Raw genomic sequence first — 23,619 nt, 5'->3', positions numbered from 1 at the left:
AACACTAGCTTAAGATTTTAAATTTTTATTTTATTTTTTTGGTGTCTTTTTTTTTGAGATAGGGTCTCAATATGTAGTTCAGGCTGGCCTTGACCTCGGAGCAATCCTCCTGCCTCAACCTCTGGAGTACTGAGATTATAGGTATGCACCACTACACCTGGCTACTACCCTAAGTAGCTTAAATGTGGCTGTAAGATTTACAGTAGTAATTTTATGCCTTGAAAGGGGAAAATGCTAACAGGAAAATGATGTTGTATCTACACTGGAAGTTTTCCTACTAAATAATATCAAAAGTAGGTTTAAATGTTAGAAACATATTAGAAACTGAAAAGATGGAAAAAATCTCAGTTAACGGAAATAAAAATGTGGTAGAACAGATTCCAAGAACAAGTAAAAAAAGAAAGACAAAGTAAATGCTTAACAAAATGAAGGGGGAAAAAAAGCCCTACACAAGATGAAAAAGGCAAAAGAATATCTACATATATACAACACAGAGAACTAAATAAAGAAAAACAAAGAGATTCTAACAGAACAAGTCAATTAAATCCACAATTTCTTTTAGGGAGTCTGGCAAAGCAAGGACAAGTGTACAGAGAAAGTATACATGAAAATATACACACATAGGACAGTAAGCCTCATGAAAACCCATGGGAGAAGGGGCTGGGGTGTAGCTCAGCGGGGTATAGCACTTGCCTAATATGGACGAGACCCTGGCTTCAGCCTCAAACATTGCAAATAACCCTCCTCCCAAAACAACTCATGATGAATAGGATGGGAAAATACACCAAGAATTCCTTTTTTAGCTTGATGTTAGAAAATACTGTATTTACTAACTGAACAAATGAAGCAAGCATTAATAAATTAGGCAAACCAGAAAGTACTACACCAGAGTTATTTTTAATCCCAGTAAAACATTTTTTCAATCAAGAAGCAATAAACAGAGCCAGGGATTTAGCTCAGTGGTTTCACCGCCTGCTGTGCAAGCACAAGACCTGAGTTCGATCCCCGGTACCAAAAAGAAAAAGAAGCAATAAATAAATACATGTTCTTATAGAGTTCTGTTTAAAAGACAAACACATACTACATTGAAGAACAGTGGGCTTTAGGGGCTCAGTTATAGCTCAGTGTTAGCTAAACCTTTATCTAAAGTGTGCAAGCCCCTGGGTTTCATTCCCAGTACCACATACACTGATACCCACCCTCCTGCCAATTTATGGTATACATTTGTTTGCAAGTTGGTCTAGATTAGCCAAGGTTATAGGTGTGAAACAGTTTTCCTAACCCACCAAGAAATTTGATGCTGTAATTTTAATTTGTCACCATATTCAGTGAATCTCAAAGTTAAGATGCCCAGCTTCCCAGGGTTCTAAAAGGCTGCTGAATGTTTGTATCAAATAACAAAGCTTTTAACTCCTTGAGAGGCACATTTAATAGTGTTATATATATGACCACATGATTACACTTATAAAATAATATGGATGTATATTTATGTATTTTATAACTTAGGATCCCTCATCAAAAATCTTTTTTTCAGGCCAGGGATTTAGCTCAGTGGGTCCGGAGCCTGCCTCGAAAGCGCAAGGTTCCGAGTTCAATCCCCGGTACCAAAAAAAAAAAAATCTTTTTTTTAATTTATATATTTATTGGTACATCTTAGGTATACAATACATTTACATTTATCATTGGGTGCTTGTACCTGAACATGATGTATCTTGGTTCTTATTTTTTCCCCATTACCTGTGGGCCGTTCACCCCATCCACCCTTCCCTATTTACACAGACTTTGATTCCATTTTTTTTTTGGTACTGGGGATCGAACTCGGGTCCTTGCGCCTGCACAGCAGGTGGCGAAACCACTGAGCTAAATCCCCGGCCCCCATTTTTTTTTCTTTCTCATTATTTTTCCTTTCCTTTCTTCCCTTTCCCCTTCCCCTCCTGCCACCCCCAAACCCTTGAAAAAATTATAGTAGTAAAATCATCAAAAACCACTGCTCTCGATTCTTGGACCCTACTCTAGTGGTTCACAGAAGCCCAATACACTTACATTAACTAAAATGTGGAGTCCCAAAGATTAAGATTAGGCCATGGATTATACAAAAAAGAGGAGCTTCCTGGATACAAGATCAGCCTCAGGGAATATTTTGAAATGGGTAACATTTATCTCTTTCATCATGCCTCAGTTTCTGATGTTCTTCGCTAATTGCCAAAGTGCTAGTAGTTTCAAAACTATTATTGGAAAAGCACTCTTGATATGAATAAAACAAAAGTCCAATTAATATTAAGGATTTGTTAGGAATAGATATGATAAAAAGCAGAAAAAACTGAGAAAAGACTATATATAATTCACTTACAGAAAAAATGTAAATGGCTTATGATTTGTAAAGATGACTGAATTCACACTAACTAAAGAAATCACAATTTAATGAGGTATGGTGAAGATGCACATGTAATCTCAGCACCTTGACAGGCTAAGGTAGAAGGATTACAAATACAAGCCCAGCCTAGCCAACTTTAGTATTTCAAAACTAAAAAAAGGGCTGAAGATATAGCTCAGTGTGAGCGCCTAGGTTTAATCCTGAGCTACAAAAAAAGTAAACAGGGGCCAGGGATTTAGCTCAGTGGTTTTGCCGCCTGCTGCGCAAGCTCAAGGACCCGAGTTCTATCCCCGGTACCAAAAAAGAAAAAAAAATCACAGAAAAGTAAACAGGATCAAAATTGGTAAACTTTATCATATCTAAGAAAGCACTAGTCTTAAGTGCTAAGAGTCCTCTAGTAATAACTGTTTCCATTACCTTGAAAATAAAATCATCAATAAACAGGCAATGTATCAATGTTTTCATTGTAGATAAATACTAATTTGGTCACAGAAAACATTTTCTGTAAGAAAGCCAGGAACAAGGTCTCATCAACTTCGTAGATGTTTGAGTTCAAAGGAAAAGATAAATACCCAGTTCTCTCTATCCTATAATAACTAATGCTCATAATAATTCAAAGATACTGGAACATCATGAGGTATCTTCTGAAACATATGATAGACTGGTTAGCTTTGTTTAATGTTTGAATATTAGAGATATCTGTAGAATACTATTTTTTAAACTAGGCTATTTGCCCAACTATTCAGAAATTGTTCTATCTAAACTTAAACATTACCATTATAGAATATAACCTATGATTTAATTCAGCCCCATCTCATCTATATACACATGATGACCCACAGGCAGAAAGTCTGATGACATACTCCAAATTCATGCTACAGCCCCCATGAATGATAGGCAGTTTCAGTTATTGCAGAACAACTAAACAAATGCAGTTAGTTACAAATCTGTACATACAAGTATCTAAGTAAATGTATAAAGCTTTCTATCTTATTTGGCATTCCTTATGCCCCTTAAAAACATTAATCTTGTCTATTACTCTACTTAAGTCATGGAGAAAGAAAATGTTAAGTTACAAATACTCATCTTGAAGCCATTTTACATGTACAGTACTAGTATGGTATGGAATTTACATATTTAACTATATGGCTAATAGGAAACCAAATTCTTTTTAAAGCAAACAACTCAACTGAAAAGAATTCAAAAAAGATGGCAAAGCAGGGCTTACTTTCACTGCAGAAATAAGACGAATGTAGTCACTAAGTAGTTCTGAAAACATATAAAAGTCAGCAAAAGCTTGTTCTTGATGTAACTGGTCTATTTTCTCTTCAACCTCTGCAAGCTGAGACAAAGCTCTAGATAAAGCAGTATGATCCTCAGAATTACCTAACATGGCAGCACTTTTAGCAAAGGCAGCTGTATTAGCTGAAAGTTCTGAAATGAGAAAAGCATTCACTTTTAGTGTCTGCTAGTAAAATTTTAAAGTATTCTACTCATTTTCTACAGTCTCTCTGAATTTTATTTATTCATGAACAGTTTGAATAATAAATAACATGACATCAAATTAAAATACCAAGGGCATAAATACCAAATGCTTAGAAATCCACTGAAAATTAAGAAGAATGCCTGCTGGACCAGGGATGTGGCTCAGTGGTAGAGCTCTAGCTTAGCAAGTGTAAGGTTCTGGATGTGACTCTCAGCACTACCAAAAACAAACAAAACACTACACTACACTACACTCACTGCTTACATTCACGTGATGAACGGTATCTAAATAACTGAAAGACAAAAAATGTTTCAATATCAGAAAGTATTGGAATCACAAATGATTTACTACAATCTTTGACCTTTATATTTTGTTGATAATGACAATATTTTAACTCAAGAGAAAAGCAGGAAAAAACTGTTTTATGCAGTTCATATCAATCTTAGCCTTTTTTCTTTCTTGTACAAAAATATTTATTAGATAGCAGAATTTTTAAAATTCTATATAATATAAATAAATTATAAATTGGCAATTAAGTAGAGCTTAGAAATTGTTCTACTGCTCTGTATTACACAAAGTTCTCTGAAAGAACCAGGAAGGCTGTTCCTTAAGAGGTATATAATAAATGTGAAAAGAAACTGAAAACTACTTTCAATAATAAATGTATTAATAGATCTGTTAATTACCTTAATGAAATATATTACTGGTAAGGTCATATACTAAACTACTTATTAAGTATTTTGGAAAACTGATTATTAAAAGCTCTGGACTCTCTCTTTTCTGAGGGTGGGGGGATTTGAGACAGACTCTCACTTTGTAGCCCAGGCTGGCCTTGAACTCTCAGCAATCCTCCAGCCTGAGCCTCCTGAGAGCTGGGATTACAGGCACATGTACTGGTGATGCCTGGCTTCAAAAGCTGTGGACTCTTTAAAATAAAACCATAAAAGGTAAGTCTTACTGTGGATTAAAAAATTACCACTGAGCTTTTTTATTTTCACCAAAATATTCCCAGATTTTTGAATACTATGGTTCAAAACTGGAGAAAATACTTCAAAGGATTTTTTGGAAATATAAGCACAAAAAAAATTTCAAGAAAATTTTCAAATACCAATGTTTTGAATCTTAAGCCTTTATCATAATCAAAGTTACATCTTCATCTGTTATACTGTAAATACATTAAACAGAGATAATAAAGTGGATAATTTTAATCTAGAATTCAATATAGTTTTATGTTCTTCTAAAGTAAAACTTAGATGAAAATACTACAATTGACCTCTAAGTTTTACATTTAAATCTTAGCTTTATGGTGTTAAACACAGAAATAATAGACAAACCTTTTCTATGACAGACCAAAGCTTCAACACTGGCATGGAGTTTCCTAAGCTGCTGGTCGAGATTCTCAAATTGTTGCTGCTTTTCTTCAAACCACTAAGAAAAAATGAAAAATGGGGTTAATTTAGGAAGAACAAACCATAGTAAATTAGGTTACCAATAGTAAGTTACATTCCTTGTTTTAAAGCAACAAATTAACCATGTATAACCATGGTGGTCAACTGATGTGGCTGAGAACTAAACTCAATAAGCAAATTAATATCCTATTTTCTACTTGTACAGCTTTAAAATGCAATTGTTGGGCTCATTAATTCATTTCATTATTCAAGTCGAAAAATCAGCTCTTACTGCATCCGATTCATTCATCTTGATTGTCATTTTGTTGACAGCGTCCGCAGCCTTGTTCACCATCCTCAATATTCCGGCTCCACTCAGAGCCTGTGTATTAACTGCTCTAGGCAGCTGGAATTGAATGACAAATAAGGGCAAACAAACCAGTTAAAAGCCTAGAGGTTTAACTGGGCACAAAAGGGACCCTCCCCCCGCAAAGTAAAAAAAAAAAAAAAAAAAAGAAAAAAGGGAAAAGAAGAAAAGAGGTTGTATTTTCTTCATTCTCATACATTTCAGTAGTGAGATCTAATTTCTCAAACACACTACCTGTACATTCTCAAAGGAAAACTTGAAAAATAGACTTTCCATTTGCTTTTCTTCTGTATGTTTACATTTAGATGGAACAAACACCATTTGTCAAAATATATTAAGAAATTGCCAAGTACCCAAACACTGGCTACCTATTTGCTAGCAGAAATACACTGTTTGTAAGGAAAGAAGTCTTGAGAAAAAAATCTCTGTATGCTCAGTTAAGAACATCTGTGTGATTTTAACTTTCTAAAAATTCTGGGTCTCAAGGAAATTTTTAAAAACTCAAGTAGAGACAATTAGAACTCCCAATTTTTTTTTATTCTTAAGTTCTTTTATTGGTATTTTATTTTAGGTATACAATATGTTTACATTTATCATTGGGTGCTTCTACATGATGTATCTTGGTTCTTATTTTTCCCCATTACCTGTGCGCCCTTCACCCCCTCTACCCTTCCCTATTTACAGAGACATCATTTCCATTTTTTTTTACTTTTCTCTTAATTTTTCCATTCCCTTCTTTCCTTTCCCCTCCCCCACCCTTCAGCCCTGCCTCTTTGGACTTTTCCTATTTCAAATTATCAATTATTCATTTTAATCATTTTAACCCTTATTTACACTTTCAGTTTCTCACACTAGAGAACTCAACTATTCAGTATTTACACATGTGTGTCCTATTTATTTCACTTAAGAGTATGGCCTCGAGGGCCAGGGATTTAGCTCAGTAGTTTCGCCACCTGCTGCGCAAGCACAAGGACCTGAGTTCGATCCCTGGTACCAAAAAAAAAAAAGAGTATGGCCTTGATATGCATTCATTTAGCTATAAATGACTCTAGTTCCTCATTCTCTATGGCTGAGTAGTACTCCATTTTATAAAAAAAAACTCACATCTTCTGTATCCAGTCTCCAGTTGATGGGCACTTGGGCTGTTTCTAAGCTTTAGCTATTACAAATTGTGCTGCTATGAATATGGGTGCACATATATCACTGTGGTATGATTCTTTTAATTCTTTTGGGAAGATACCCAGCAGGGGAAGAGCTGGGTCAAATGGGACCTCTAGTCCTAAGAACTCCTAACTTTTTAAAAGTTCAAAATGTGTCGAACACCTCAAATATAAAAAGCAAGATGTTTATAATTTAAGCTCTCTCAAGTTACAGATTTGCATTCCAAAACTTTAATACAACTTGGTTTTTAATTTTCAAGAAGATACTCTGCTAGTAAAATCTGGTAAAACACTAAGCAAAAAAATAAGCACTCATTCCATCTATTAATCTAGTTATTTACTGAATATTCTTATATATATTATGGGATATGTAAAGATGCAATATATAAAAAAATTTAAAGTAGAAATAATACCTCTGAACTTTCCAAGAATTGCCTTAAATCAGGATCCTGTAGTAAAGTTGGATGTTTTACTGTTCTCTGAAGATACCTACATTTAAGAGTAAAAATTTCACTATTATTAACAGCATTTTAAATTATATTTCAACAAAAGAATAAAATGAAAAATTAAGTAAAAAGGCGTCCTTGGCCTCATTATTCTTCCCTCAATATCACTATTTAGAATTTCAGAGCAATCTAATATTTAAACATCTTTTTACTCATCTTTTGAAAACTGATTTTGTAATTATATAAAAAGAAAAATGGCAGGGGATGTGGGTGGGGATAAAAAAATAGTAAGATGTTGAATAACTTACCAAACTTCTTACTGCAAAGTATTAGTTGGAAGAGGATATATGAACTTGTTTAGTAATTTTATCTTTGGGTAGTTAGTATGTTCTAATTACCTAAGAGTTCCAAGACACATATTATTTTATACTCAACAACTATAATTGCTATTATCACCAACTTGGGAAACAGTTCACCATTTTTTGCTTGTTAGTAGATTTAAATGATCATCATCAGTTTTGGTCCTAATTTGACAAGGAGTAAATTTCTTCAATACTGTTTCTAAGGTTTTGTTATTTTTGATAAATGTCCTATCTAAATATGGTACCGCATAAAGTAAAAATACAAAAGAGAAACATTATTGCAATCATTATTAGTCCAATTTCAGTCATTTTCTTTTATTAGAAAAGCTCACATGTGTTTGCTGTCCATAAGTTAGCAATCATTATTTCATACAAGGGATAAAAGGTCAACTACTTTATTCTCAATTACTGCTCAAATGCCATCTTTTAAAAAACAGGTGAGATTTCATGTAGCAATATTTCAGTTATAACATTTACCTCAGTTTATATAGCTTTATTGTTTCTTTGGAAGTCAATAATTTCTTTCCCTTTTTATTTGATACTGGGGATCGAACTCAGGACCTTGCACTTGCGAGACAGGCACGGTGCCACTGAGCTAAATCCTTGGCCCTAATAATTTCTTAGGTTATAAATTCTAAATTGTAATAATTTCTCCTATTTTTTTTACAAGATTAGCGCCAAATTCAATACAATAGTCATGACCATTGTACTCACGGTTAAATGTTAATTTGTTTTTACACATTTAAATAAAAATGTACCAGGGCCAGGAATGTAGCTCAGCGACACAATGCCTGCCTGGCAAGTGTGAGGTCGAGTTTGATTCCCTGTACACCGACCCCCCCAAATTAAACATTTTAAGTTGGGCAGCCACATAGTCATCCTAATAGAAAAACATTTAGATATATGTAATAACAATATCCAGTGTGATTTTTTAAAATTGCTGCTTATATTATGGAGCCTAAAAAAGAGATGGTGTAAGACACTACTCCTATAAGTGTAAAAAATACTTCCATTTTCTCACTGGAATTACACTCACATTTTAACAGTGAAACTCTCCCAACACCATTAGGTACGTTATTTAGTTGTTAAGACTGCAGACTACCTGAAAGCAGTCTATGTAAATTGTTCATCTCAGTCCTGGTAAATAGCAAGGACTCACATATTTGTTAAATGAACAAGTAGCAAGGAAGACAAAATATCTAGTAGCCAATCTTTAAGAAACTACATTTCAGGGCTGGGGGTTTAGCTCAGTGGTGCCGAAGCCTACTCTGCAAATGCAAGGTCCTGAGTTCAATCTCCGCTACCAAAAAAAAAAAACCAACAAAAACCCCAAATGGAAATACTTGATACTATTATATTCTAAAACATTTTCCACATTTTTCCAAAGTTTTAGATTACCAGACTCTTTCATAGAATACTCGTGAAAAAGACTGATTCTATGATCAAGAAAGTTTGGAATATATTACATACACATTTCTGTCTTTAATATTCACAATGGGGGCCAGGGATTCAGTTCAGTAGTGCTGCACCTGCCTGGCAAGTGCAAGGTCCTGAATTTGATCCCTGGTACCGGGAGGAAAAAAAAAAGAAGAAAAAAAGATTCACAATGAACAACATAGTGAGTTCAAGGCCGCCTGAACCAGATAACAAGACCCTGTCTTTTTAACGAAAAACAAACACAAAAAAAGATTCACAATGAACAGCATTATGTTAGTGCTAAGTCCTACAGGAGATAAATCTGGTTTAACTTTGTGAAATCTTAGGCTAACAAGACTCAGTTGAGTGTTGTTCCCTTTTTTAAAAATCTTGTATATTAGCTTTCTGAAGAGTCAACTTGGAAAATTACATTCTAGAAAAAGACAGTAAATCTTTCCTCTTTAAGGGTTACATGGAAGTAAAGAGTAACTAACCAAAGAAAACTAGTGATTGATATATATTTGCCTAACATAATGTTAAAATTGAGAACAGAAAGATAAACTGGATTTTAAAACAATGGATAAAATATACACCAATCTGAAATTAAGATTAGTGAAGGTTATACAGGTAGATACATAAAGGATACAGTGAGATTCTGGGTTCTATCCCCAGCATCATGCACATGCACACAAAGGAGACAAAGCAGAAGAGAAAGACATGAAAAAAGTATGGTGAGAAATAGAAACACGGAAGGAAGGTAGGAAAACATGGAAGACACAATGGAACTGGTAAAGTATCAGACCCAGGAAAAGTTGCTGATAAGTAGCTTTTCAAATTTGCTCCAAGCTCCAAGCAAATGTTAGGGATAAATTGAGAATCATCACTTTAGGGCTTTCAAGTTCCTACTTCCTAAAACAAATAATAAAGCAAGTTATATAAAATATTCATTGAGAGCAATAAAATTAAAAATATTTCTCTTACTTTGAATTCAAATATAAGAACTGCAATGAGAGAATAGAAGGGCAGAAAGGGCCTGAGTGTTGGATGACATTTCATTTGTTCATTGAACAGATATTTACCAAACACTACATGTCAGGTATTGATTGTTCTGAGTATCTGCAATACATCAGAGAATGAGAGACAATAAGATCTCTTTCCCACCAGTAGACTTTATAGTTTAGAACAGTAAGATTATCAGCACATAAATAATGAATTATGTGACAAGCAAGTGCTATAGAAAACACAGAAATGGAAAGAAAGAACAGGGTTCATGGGACCAGTCGTGTAAGATGTGGTTTGCTGCAATTTAACTAGATCAGAAACCTATGATCAGAACTGACTTTACTGGAAAGCTGCTCTTTGAACATTTACACTTAAAAAGAAATGATGACAGGACACAAAACAAAGGTCAGTGTGGCCCAGAGCAGAGGAAGTGATCAAGGAAATCAAATAGGTAACAAGGTGAACAAAGTATGTCATGCAGAAATTTGTAGTCCATTAGAGGACTTTGGATTTTATTGAGTGAAATTAAGAGATTAATATGATCATTATGATGTATGTTTCAACTGGATTACTTATACATATATATATATATATATACACATATATATTTTTCCCCCCCTTTAAAGTACAACTGATAAGGTTTAAAGCACGGAGGCCAATTAGGAGACTACTGCAGCTAATTAGGGCCTTTGGACTAGACTGATGAGAAATGGTGGCATTCCAGGCACAAGAAGGAGCAATAGGGTTCCATGATAAACTAGTTAACCCTGAAGAGCTCTCTATCTCCAAACTCTGGTATGAAAAAGTGGATTAATTAATCTATAGTAATTGTCTAGGCCTTGTCGATTGAGTTTCTAGGTTCTTGAAGACAATCCTAAATGATTCACTCACACTTTGGCAATAAAAAACATAGTCAAAAAACTTGCCCAAGGTCACACAAGACAGTGTGTTGGAGTGGTACACGGGCTTCAACTGAAATATTCTAAATCTTGCATCCTAGCATCAGCACCTCTAAATTTCTCAGTTTATATCTGCTGAAGTTTAGTCTTTCATTAAAGATGCATCCAAATTCTCTAAACTGAGTAAGTATGTAAATGAGTACCACAGTATTAAATAAAGTAATACAGGGCCCGGGATTTAGCTCAGTGGTTCTGCCACCTGCCTTACAAGAGCAAGGTCCCAAGTTCGATCCCTCGTACCAAAAAAACAAAACAAAAGTAATACAAAAATAAATATTTCCCTGTCTAACTAGATCCAACTAGGCTGGGCATCCCATAGATAATACGAGTTCTAATCTTTAATTTAACTTAGTATAATTTAATGTATGTAATTATTTTTACAATGCTGGGGTTGGAATCTGGGGCCTTTGTAATAAACTTCATCCCTAGCCCTTTCTTTTATTTATTTAATTTTAATTTAATTTTTTGGTTTTTCGAGACAAGGTCTCACTGTGTAATTCAGGCCTACCTCGAACTCACTGTAGTTGAGGCTGGCCTGAACTCATGGTGATCCTCCTGCCTTGGCCTCCCAACTGCTGGGATTATAGGCATGCCTCATCACATCCAGGTATTTTAATTTTAAAAATTGAGACAGGGTCTCACTAATTGCTAAATTGTCAGGGCTCGGCTAGAATTCATAATTTACTTGCCTCAGCCTCCTAAGAGTGCTGGGAATCACTTAGAAAAGTCAGATATATGAAAGGGTAAGAGAAATGCAGTTTTAAAATCTACACATTAAGTTAAGAAAATGTGCACCAAAAGCTGGGCGTGGTGGCACACGCCTGGGATTCTAGCATCTGGGAGGCTAAGGTAGAAGGATTGCCAGGAGTTTGCAGCCAGCCTGGGCTACATAGTGTGTTCAAGGCCAACCTGAAGTACAGAGCCAGACCCTGTGAAAAACAAAAGCAACAACAGCCAAACCCAAAAAAGTGCACCAAACTCACTAAAATTGTATAGGATGGGGAAAAAGGATTAGAGTAAAAAGTAATCATTTCAGTTCCTTTGCTTCTATACCCTAATGTTTATATTTTCTTTAGAATTATTTTTTTGCAGGGTGTGGTACTGCAGGCCTGTATCCCAGCACTTCAGAGGCTGAAGCAGGAGGATCATCGCCAGTTTGAGGCCAGCACGGGCTACAAAGTGAGTCTAAGGCCAGCCTGAACCACATAGTAAAACCCTTTCTCAAAAAAAAAAAAAAAAAAAGTTTTTCTAATAAACGATGGAAATGGAAACTTTTCTGCCATATTATGTTATTCTTTAAAAATAAACTACCACATTGCTAATTCTACAAATTATTACAAATTCTGCCTTTAACAAGTTAAATTTATGAGAGAGCAAACTCTTCACACAAAAACTAAAGTTTAAATATTCCCTTTAAATGCTCTTTAATGTTACAAAGTGGTCAAAGTTAGAAGAAAGGCAAATGTAGAATCAAATTATATGCCCTCGGCACAATAAATCTTCATTAAGTTCCTTATCAAGCATGTCATATGAAATATTTCAAATTTACCCATAGAAAAACAATTCCTGAAAGGTCTCTCAAAGGGTCATGGTTACATTTTCAGGACTAGGCAAAATCAAGAAATAACATTATGTACCTTTGTTTTTCAAAATATTCTGTCTATAACCTCTCTCACAACATAATCAATTCTAATGCCCAACCTAAACTTCTCTTGATGCAATTTAAATCCTTTTCCTGGGTAACTGCTGATTCTTACAGACATCATTCCTTCTTTAATCTTCTCTTAAGACTTTTAAGCTACATACTCTTTTAGCTTTTCTTACTGCATAATGTTTAAACCTAACTCCACTGTGGCATGTTCTTACAATGCAAACAATTTAGTACAGTACTAAAAGCCAAAAATATGTTGCCTTAAAAAGTTTCAAAATAATTTGCATGTACACACACATGCATCCACACAGACACATCAGGGTACAAATTATTACACCACTCCTAAAACCTGTCCCACCTCACTGATTTCAAGCAAAATGAGAAGATAAAGGCAAAAAAAAATCTATAAAATTAGAAAATGTTTCAAGTCTAAATAATTACCATGTTATATTCTAAAAAGTGGGCTTTACAATGGTTTCAAATTTGTTTTCTCACATTTTCAGCACAGCAAAGGAATAAATGTTAAGATTTGAGGAGTGGGTTTCTTCCCATCCATTCTCCTTTTAGTCTGCCACGATGAAGACAAGTCTTCAAAGCTATACAAAATGGGTAGTTCATATACTCTAAAGGAAGATAGAGTATATATATTCTTTAAGTATGTAGTCAATCCAAGCAATGACTAATACTTTTACATATTCAAGTCAAAATTAAGTACATAAAAATGACACACACTGCATTTTCACTATTAATGTTTATACCAGTTTAGATGAACTATAATTGACAAAATTATCGAATATAGTACATAAATATGGTATAACTTCCTAAGAACCTAAATAATACCAAAATGAGGTTATTTTTATCCAAACTCTTTTTTTCTTACAGTGCTGGGGATTGAGCCCAGGACCTTGCACATGCAAGGCAAGTGCTCTACCACCGAGCTATACTCCTAGCCCTATTCAAACATTTTTATCAATTCTCTCCCCCAATAATAACTTCCATCTATGATCTATCTTCAATTAACCTATGCCTTTATATTCCTGCTGATAGCATATGATACCAAACCATGTAGACAGACTATGAACAAAGACTAATAAAAACATGATAAATAGTATCATGCTGCTGAAATAAGCAATTTGTAAAATAAATTTGAAAACACTCCTATAGACCATCATGTGGCACGTTAAAAAAAACTAACCATATTTGTGCCAAATAATGGAATCAGACTTGTATTACTGAATGCAAAACATGAGAACAATAAAGTTACCCAGAATTACCTTTCAAGTGCTGCTCTTCGTTTTTCTACAAACTCAGTGGATGATGAATCTTCTTTACCTACTTTGACTTTGGTCATACCTTTGAAGAAGTTGAATGAGAGTCATGATGACTGTGTATTATTGTAAAACAGTCCTTTATAATCATTTTTCAAACTTCAAAATATACTTTGTATTTGAACTTGACAAAAAAGTTCCAAGATTTGTAAGATTTTAACTGCTATCTTACTAGAAAAGCAAACTACTTTGAGGAATTAAATCTCATGATATGTTAACATCTCTACTTGGTAAATAAATACTAACAACATGAGAACAGGTTAAGCTGAAGTTTGGCAGTGATAGCTTTCTGAGCCATACTATTTATTTACACAAAAGCTTACATCGTTTCCTCATCTGTTATATTTTATATTTCTGATAAATTCAAATGTTTTTACATTTCAACGTGTATAATGGAATTTTTAAATCAGTACACTGAAGTTCAATTAACATTTTCTTTCTTTTTTTTTTTTTTTTGAGGTACTGGGGCTAGGAACCACGGCCTTCCAGATGCTAGACGAGGGCTCTACCACTAAGCCACATGCCCAGACCTAACATTTTCATTTCTTATGCGCAATTAAAGTTCTTTACTTCCAGAATGACAAAAACAAAGATGTTTTCCTTGCTGCAGACTCTAAGAGCACGTTCTTACTTATTTATCATAGCTGAATTTTATCTTTTTTAAATCATGGGCTCAAGTGATCCTCTTGTCCAAGTTTCCCAAGTGGCTAGGGTGATAGGCACATGCCACCATGCCTGGGATACAGCTGGTTTTGTAATAGTTGAAAGAATAAGCTCATTCACAGAGACATTAGAAACACTCCACATTTTAAAAATAAAAATCATGCTAATTAGGTTGGGCATGATCTTTTTTTTTTGGTACTGGGGATCGAACTTGGGACCCTGCACTTGTGAGGCAGGCAGCAGAACCACTGAGCTAAATCCTGGCCCTAGTTGGGCATGATCTTACCATGTGGAAGGCACTGGGTTCAATTTGCAACACCAAAAAGGGGGGAAAAAAAAAATCACATTAATTATTTCTTTATTGGCGAATAATGCTATATTAGGCTATAGTTTTCCTCTTTCTTCCCATTATTTTTCCTTTCAAAAACATACTCTGTGGGCAGGGTGCTCTATTACATACCTATAAGCCCAGCAGTTGGGAAATTAGGCAAGAGGATCACAAGTTCAAGTCCTGCCTGGGTAACTAAGTGAAACTCTGTCTCCATAAAAAGTATAAAAAGGGCTGGGGATGTAGCTGAGTGTTATAGGACCCCTGGGCTCAATCCCCCACTCCTCTATGGGAGTGACATACTACACATACAGGAACCTTGAGAAAAACAGTGCCCAGTACAAAAGGCTTGCCGAAAAGAGTCAAACACTGTATTGCATGGCTCCCTTTATGGGAATGTTCTGCAAAGGCAGACCTAGAGAGAAAAGCCAGTAGAGACTGCCTGGGGCTGTTGGGAGAGGAAGGTGAGAACAGAGGGAATTTGGGGTGATGACTGAAGCACACTGGGTTTCTTAGGTAATAATCTAAAACTGATTTGGTAATGAATGCATAATTCTGAATGTAATATAAGCCACTAATTTATAAACTTTATATAGACAAATTTTATATATTAATTTTATTTCAATAAAGTCTTTTTTCTAACAATTTACATGAAACAGTGTTTAAGTCAACAAAGTCCCACTGAGTAGTGACAGGTATGTGCTGATGAAGACTCCTCCTCCTTCAGTGGCAGTTACAGCCTCCCAGCAAAAAGCTACTACTTTACTATGCCATGGGAGGCCTATCTTATTTGAAAAACACCTCCTATAAATAAAAGGGCATCCATGTTTTTAATTTTTCTTAGACAATGTATTCATTTTTATTTTATGAAATTTATAAATGATTGCTTCTTTACTGGCTATTTTGAAACTCAAATATTTACTTGTCAACTACTTTTAGTATTGTTCAAGAGTTCTGAAGAGGGTCGGGGATTTAGATCAGTGGTTCCACCACCTGCCTCACAAGCCCAACGACCCAAGTTCGATCCCTAGTAACAAAAAAAAAGTTTTGAAAAGAACTGTTTTGCTTGGATTCATCTTATATCATTTGATTGTATCTTCCCTAAATAAGTTATCGGTATTTGTATATATTACACACACACACACACACACACACACACACACACACACAGTATTACATGTAGCTTCCTCAAATCCTTTTTTGAAATTTGTATTTTTTAAACAATTTGATCCAATTTAAGTATATTTTTACACAGTTTCTTCTTCGAAAAATTTCTTCCTTCTTTCTTCTTCCCAATTCTTTCTTTTATGAGGTACTGGGGATTGACCAGGAGCACTGACCAATATCCCCTCCCCCATCTTTTAGAGAGGGTCTTGCTAAGTGACCCAGGCTAGCTTAGAACTTGCCACGGTGCCTCAACTTCCAAGTAGCTGGGATTATAGGTACACCTCACCATGCTCAGCTGCATTTTGTTAACTAAGCCTTTATTACAGATACAACACTAAAAAGAAGTATGAAATTCAGTTTAAATTTCTTGCCAGACACGGTGGCGCATGCCTGTAATCCCAGCACGCAGGAGGCTGAGGCAGGAGGATCACCATGAGTTCGAGGCCAGCCTGGGCTACATAGTGAGTTCAAGGCTAGCCTGGACTAATAGGAAGACCTTGTCGCAAAGAACTAAAAATAAATAAACAAATAAATAAAATTTCTTATATGGGCAAGCCTCAATCAAATCAACCTTTTGGATAACATATAGTCAAGGGCCAAACGCTTCTACATCTTAGAAAAATGTTAATACAAAAAAAATAGTAAGTAATTATCCTCTAAGTATGACTCAATAAAATGGTATTCTAATGATCCTAAAAGGTTAAGGTTTTTTTTTGGTACCGGAGATCGAACTCGGGTCCTTGCGCTCGCAAAGCAGGCGGCAGAACCACTGAACTAAATCCCCAGCCCAAGGTTATGGTTTCTAATTGCTGTCAAATTGGTAAATTTCAATCCCATATTCAACACCTAAATCCTCAAGTGTTCGAAAATAAAACTTTTATCAATGCAAGGAATGGATGAAGTTTTGAAAAAGATCACACTTTTAAAGTTTAGGACTTTACATAGACTTTTTGTTCAGATGTCAGGTCCTTGTTCAATAAATAGGTAGCATTCTAGCTTGCATGGGTGTTGCACTGACTTTAATTTATTGAAAAATACCAATTTTTTGGTAAATACCAGATCAGTGATACTGTTATTAGTGTCATAATCAGGTTAAACTCACTTCCATTAAACCTGAAAGGACTATACAAGGACATTATTTTTCAGTTAATGAATTCTACTTTTCAAATATATTAAAGCTGCAGGTGGGATAAAATCTCACATACAGATCTTTTTGTGTCTGCTGTCTTGTGTACCTTTGTACTTAACCTTGTAGTTACTTTCATCTCTTGATACATGAAAGAAATGTTATGTATATGTTTTTAATGTTAATGTAGATGTTGTTTAGAAGATCTGGTCATTTGGTACATAATCCAGCACAAATAAGCTGGATGGTGGTAATAAAAAATGGTTTTCTCAAAAATGTTATTAATTTAAAAAACCTTTTAGATATATATTCTTTAATAATTCATTACCACAAATGAAATATCTAAACTCTGCATCTCCAAACATTGTAAGATGTTGACAATGAATGATTATGGAATCTATAGATTCATAAGTTTGAAACAGGATTAGGAGCAGTAACAAAAATTACTTTTGACTTATGCTTACCTACTATACTCTTCTCTGGAGCTGGTGGCACAATATAACCAACATGTAAATACTTGCTTGCTAACTTGCTGTGCAAACCAAGAAAGTCACTGAATCTTCTTTTAACTGAAAATTCACTCTTACTGAACATGGAAAGAGAAGTCTACAAGAGAGGTATTTCAAATTTTGAATGGTAAGCAATTACTTAGAAGCTAATGCTATTCATAACTGTGAGCACAACATATACACAACATAATGCAATGATTTATTTTGCAAAGAATACAGAGAATCTAATGCAATATACAGGTTTCCAGCAATTAAAAATCCTAAACGATAGTTTCAAATTTAAGAGGACAGAAAATATCTTATTTATTCTATTCTGTTTGTTTGTTCTGACAGGTTGTTGTTGTATAGTTCAGGTGGGCCTCAAACTTGAGGTGATCCTCTTGCCTCGGCCTCCTGAGTGCTGGGATTATAGACTGCATCACCTTGTCTTGCTGCTTTATTCTATTCTTAACTCATCTATACTACCATATTTATGTTAATGAATCTAAAATCTTTACTTATGACCAGATCTCCTTTTCCACTGCAGTTCAATATTCCAAAATTACAAATTTTCTGTTACATAAACCTCAGTGGCACCTCAAAATTCACTTCATTTTTCTGCCAATCAGGAGTTCCATAAAAGAGCACTTCTCTGAGCTGTTTACTACTATACCCAGTGTTTGCAACAGAACCTGACACTATGGCAAGACATTTAATGAGTATTTACTTGATGAATTGACACATTTTAGCCCACCTACACTGTGTTTCTGCCCATCTTTCTACACAGACCACTCCCATAAAGTTCCTCTAGTCAGTAACTCAGGCATCCCTCTTCTTTGTCTCTGTACCTAGGTCCTATTGATTCTACCTCCTACATAACTTCAGCATTTATTTTGCTCACTTCCAGAACCATTTCTTAAGTATCAAGCATTACTTTTTATAATTAGTACTGCTGAAACAGGCAATGTTTGAAGATCTGAAGGCCTACCATCCTTTATTCTAGTAGCCTCTTAACTACCAATTCTGAGCTGTACTTTGACCCTCCCAATTCATATTGTAGCCAGAGATCTTATTGAAACAAAAATCTCATAGTACCCCATTATATCTAAAATGAAGCCCAAACTTCATTAAGGTGGCTGGTCATAACGCAATAGAAGGTCATGGCCAAAAATTCTACCATAACTACTTCTTACAGATCCTAGGAACCATATGCTTTTTTGACGTTCAGCTTTTACACAAGCAAATCCCTGGGCCTGGAACAAGCATTCTGCTCCTTCCTTCTGGTTTCTCCTAAATCACTTCTTTCACTTTTGCCTTGGCTTATACACTACTTTCCACAGGAAGCCTTTTGGGACCCTCAGGTCTACATTATATTCCTTTCCTGTATATTCTCAGAGAATACAGTACCTATCAAAACACTCACCACATGTCTCAACAACTTCTAAGTAATCTTTATAAGATGGTAACCTTTATAAAGACAGTATAACTTCCACCTTCATCAGGGTCATATCCTCTACTACACACAGGGAGGGATATTTCATTAACAGAACAAAAGGCTCACCTTCGTTGTTACTCTGTATGCCATGTAAGCATTCATGCCATCACCTATAAAAGTCAAACAATGCTATTAAAAATAATATTTTAAAAAACAAAGTGCTATTTTAAAATGTAATAATGATGCATTTACTTGAAAAGAACAGGACATAATTATCAACCTAATCAAAAAGTACAAAATACAATAATATTTTACTTACCAACTTTCTCTGGATCTGACACACCAATTTCTATATCAAAAATATCTCCATTTGCTTCTTCTTCAATCTAAAAGGGTATATACATGGTGTCAGAAAAGATTCCAATTAAAATTAACAACTAAAATTTGTACCACCTGTCTTTTACCAGGATCACTGTCACAACAATTTAAAAAGCCACTCAGTACTCTATTTCTGAAAAACAATATTCACATTTCCGGGTTACTTAAAACAAAGCACAAAAATACATGATCATTTGGGAAGTAACAGAAAATTTTGTGTTCTAACATCTCCTTGGATGTAGAAACTGTTTCAGCTTTCTGTATACTGAATCTTGTTTTTTGTTCCATATACTGAATCTTTAGATTCATAGAAAAATAATTCCTTATTTTTAACATTATCATTTTTCAAAGTTACATCTCTAATCCTGAATAATTAGGAAGTAACATTACTTTCACCAGTAGCATCTTACATACCTGCAGAAATTATTTCCTAGACCAACTTTAGTATGATGTCTCTAAATACTTACTATAACACGTTTCTCCCTAAAGCCAATGAAGCACTAAAAAGCTCAAGTTAAAAAATCAGTAAAGCTGGGCATGGCAGTCCAAGTCCACGCCTGTAATTTCAGAACTCTGGAAGGTTGAGGCAAGACAATTTCAAGTTTGAGCCTGGCCTGGGCAGTTTAGTAAGACCTGTCTCAAAACAACATTAAAAAAGAGTAAGTGGGGAAAATGCAAAACTTGTGAGACCACAGAGAAGCCCTTTTGAATGCTATTATCAAAATGCAACTCAAACAGCAACTTTACAGGAAGGCTTTATCAATTCAAGAAACTTTAGGAATCATTATAAATTGTAAAATTTTCAAGGCGATCCCGATACCGGAAAAAAAAAAACTTTTATTTTTTCTTTTTCTTCAAAATCTTTTATTTTTTCAATGGTTCGTTCTCTCTCCCTCTCTCCCTCTCTCCCTCCCCGCCCCCCCCCCCCATTAACTGGGGACTGACCTCAGGGAGTGCTGAGCTACAATTTCTAACCCTTTCTTGGTGAGTCGCGGTCTCCCTAAATTGTCCAGACTGGCTTTAAATTCATGATTCTCTTGCCTTAGCCTCCTGGATAGCTGGTATTATATAGGCATGTTCCATGCGCCCAGCCAGGCCTTTACACATAAATCTTTTTGAATCATAACATACATACAGAAAAATGTATAAGTTCTAGGTGTACAGGTCAACAAACTTTCATAAAGTGAACATATCTTTGTAACCAGAACCAAAATTAAAAACACTACAAGTACAGCCCAGAAAGCCCTCTTAACGTTTCTCTCTATCACAACATAACTTTACCAACATAATCACTATCCTGACTTCTAACACTGTTCATTAGTTTTACCTGTATTTAAAATTTGTCTCATGAAATCACATAGAAGGTACTCATTTATGTCTTGTTTCTTTCCTTTAATATCATGTTTGTGAGATTATCCATGTATTTGTATGCCCTCATTACTTCTTAATGATCTATTTCAATATGAATGATTTTTGTTGTTGTTGTTTTTAACAAGTTTTTGAGACAGGGTCTCACTCATGGCAAATCTCCTGCCTCAACTTCTTGAGTGCTGGGAATACAGCTGAATGACCTTTAAATCTAAAATTTTGCCATTTAAAACAACCTCTAGAGCTGGAGATGCAACTCAGTGATTGCCTGACTAGAATACATGAAGCTCTGGGTTCCATCTCCAGCAATGCTCAAAACCAAACCAAACCCTCCACACCATATCATGACTTTTCTTTGCCAAATGCAACTTATCAGAAATTACTGCCAAATCCTAAGAATGTTATGGTTAAACTGGGTGTGGTGGCACAAGCCTATAATCCCAGCACTCAGGAGAAGGAAGCATGAGGATCACTGCAAGTTTGAGGCCAGCCTGGACTACACAAGGCCAGCCTGAACTACATAGGGAGACCTTGTCTCAAAAAAGCAATCTTTAACTGACTTACAGTAGTTCTTTTTAAAAATAAAGGCTAGATAGCAACCTTTATATATCAACTGTATTTATTACATGCTTTTCTCAAGTAAAATTACTCAAAATACCATTTTACTGTGATTAATAGTTTCCAGCTTTGATAGATTACCCAACCAACCTAGGAACTCTCTCTCATAAGGCACATATTATTGTAAGATCATAAATGACAAACTCCTTGACTTAAAAAGGTAATAGATAGTGAGTTCAAGGCCAGCCTGTACTACAAAGCAAGACCCTGTCTCCAAAAAAAGAAGGGGGGGAGGGGGAATTTAATGCCCATTGTTTAGTGTAGTGATAGAAGCAAAATTTTCTGATTTCTTTATTCCAATGTTCTTTTCCCAAAATACTTTAATGGCTTTGATTAGGAATGACTAATAGGACAGTGATGTTGAGTGGGGAACAAAAGCATTATTTGCATATTAATTTAGAATACAAACATTTTTCCATACCTCTTCCCTGGATCTATCAAAGATCACAGGAGCTGACATACTCTTTGACTCAATTCTAGGAGCAATGAGTGTAGTAGGGGTGACTGGTGTGACTGCAGGAGAAGGATCTGAGGACAGGATAGGGTCTCTTTCTGGGCTGTCCAAAGAAACTTCTTCTGTGGCTTCTGGATGCAAATTAAACAAGTTAATGAGGAAACTCCAAGAACTCCTAATACTCTATATAGCAGTTAGTGAATTGTAAAAAGTTTTATACTACCCAAAATATCAAAATAATGTAAATTTAAAATTATCATTCAATTTTATGAATCTTCCTTCAGCTGTTTATCAAAATTTAAAAGCTAACAGGAACTTCATTGGTTTTAGGAAGAATCATATTAAATCAGCTTCATTATACTACTGGAAATTATCTACATTAGGAGAAAAACAATGATGGGGATAATTCTACATTTATTTGTATTTGTAATATACATGCTACTTGTAACAACTTACCTTCCAAATATTTTATTCAGGATAACATTATGATTATTTTATACACAGAAACATAAATTTTATGGCCGAAGGCTTCCCAGAACTAACCCAATTGTACTAAAAGTTTGCTATGGAGAAGTCACAAAGTTAGAAACCTAAAGCAAATAAATGCCAAAGATTACAGGTATTAGTTGAATACAAAAATATGGCAGAAAGCAAGTAAGTGTTTAGGTTTTAATTTAAAGTGCTCATTCACTTGGAAAATCTAAAAATTAAACATATTTAAAATCAAACCAAATCAATAAACTGAATGCCTACAGGCTATGTAATATTGAACTAAATGCAATGGAAAAACACAAAGAAATGGAAAAAAATCATGCCTGCCCTCAGGGAGCTTATAATCTAGTTGGGGAAATAAGACATGTGGAATGTTAAATAATTACGAAAGATTTAAGAGAATAGTAAGAATGTTACATTTATTGCTACATGAACTACAGAATAAACATTGTTTTGAGTAAAGACAGGAAACAATACTTTTTAGGCAGGGGAAAATCAGGAATAGTTTCTGAAACTGATCTAAAAGGATTTAGACAGGTAGAGAAAACAAGGGGAATATTCCCTGAGAATAGAGTAATAGCATAAGTGAAAATTACAACCAGAGTCCATAATGTAAACTACACTTCTGCTAGTTTGCAGAATTAGTCCCCAGGAAAATTAAGCCACAACTGTCAGGGTGACACAGGATCAGATCAGTGGTTTCTAACCTAAGGTTCTTAGATTCCTAAAGGTTTGGGAAAAAATGGAAGTCAATGAGACATTATAACTTTAATACCTCAAAAAGTATGGGAGTAATGGTATATTTACATGAAATAAGTTTGCACAGGTTGACATGTTATCAAACTATTCTTACTGGCTATCTAATGTTGATGACATCCTTGGCATGGATCTCTTTATATTTTCATATTAAAAGAAAAAATGATTAATAACTAAGATCTTTCAAACTACAGTCATCAGAGGAGGGAAAATTTATGACATTATAGATGACCCTGACAAGTGCTGATATACCACTTTATTCTATGAAGACTGCTGATATTTATTATTTAAAGAAATAAAAACAATGAGCAACATAAACACTGTGAAATATCTTTAATCTACAAATAAGCAAAGTAACAAGCTTAAAACAAGCAGCAAATAAAAAACAAAAAAAGCAGATACTGCGA

The 23,619-nt window shown here is 34.8% G+C and overlaps 1 protein-coding gene across 2 annotated transcripts in view; it reads right to left on the bottom strand.

Annotated features, from left to right (window-relative positions):
* Positions 1-23,619, bottom strand: part of Snx2 (sorting nexin 2) — a 61,421-nt gene that overhangs the window by 10,968 nt on the left and 26,834 nt on the right. For both annotated transcript variants that reach the window (XM_087180515.1, XM_087180514.1), the window contains exons 3-11: positions 21,932-22,095; positions 19,466-19,532; positions 19,273-19,316; positions 17,688-17,829; positions 13,886-13,964; positions 7,189-7,264; positions 5,541-5,654; positions 5,195-5,288; positions 3,603-3,808 (exon numbers count right to left, since the gene is read on the bottom strand). In XM_087180515.1, coding sequence (XP_087036641.1) covers positions 3,603-3,808; positions 5,195-5,288; positions 5,541-5,654; positions 7,189-7,264; positions 13,886-13,964; positions 17,688-17,829; positions 19,273-19,316; positions 19,466-19,532; positions 21,932-22,095 — 986 coding nt within the window. The remainder of the gene's footprint in view (positions 1-3,602; positions 3,809-5,194; positions 5,289-5,540; positions 5,655-7,188; positions 7,265-13,885; positions 13,965-17,687; positions 17,830-19,272; positions 19,317-19,465; positions 19,533-21,931; positions 22,096-23,619) is intronic.

This window comes from Heterocephalus glaber, unplaced genomic scaffold (assembly GCF_053883595.1).
Source record: "Heterocephalus glaber isolate CG9 unplaced genomic scaffold, H.glaber_assembly_v1.0 deba00001463, whole genome shotgun sequence".
NCBI classification, from domain to species: domain Eukaryota; kingdom Metazoa; phylum Chordata; class Mammalia; order Rodentia; family Bathyergidae; genus Heterocephalus; species Heterocephalus glaber.
This window is presented reverse-complemented; position numbering and strand designations above follow the sequence as displayed.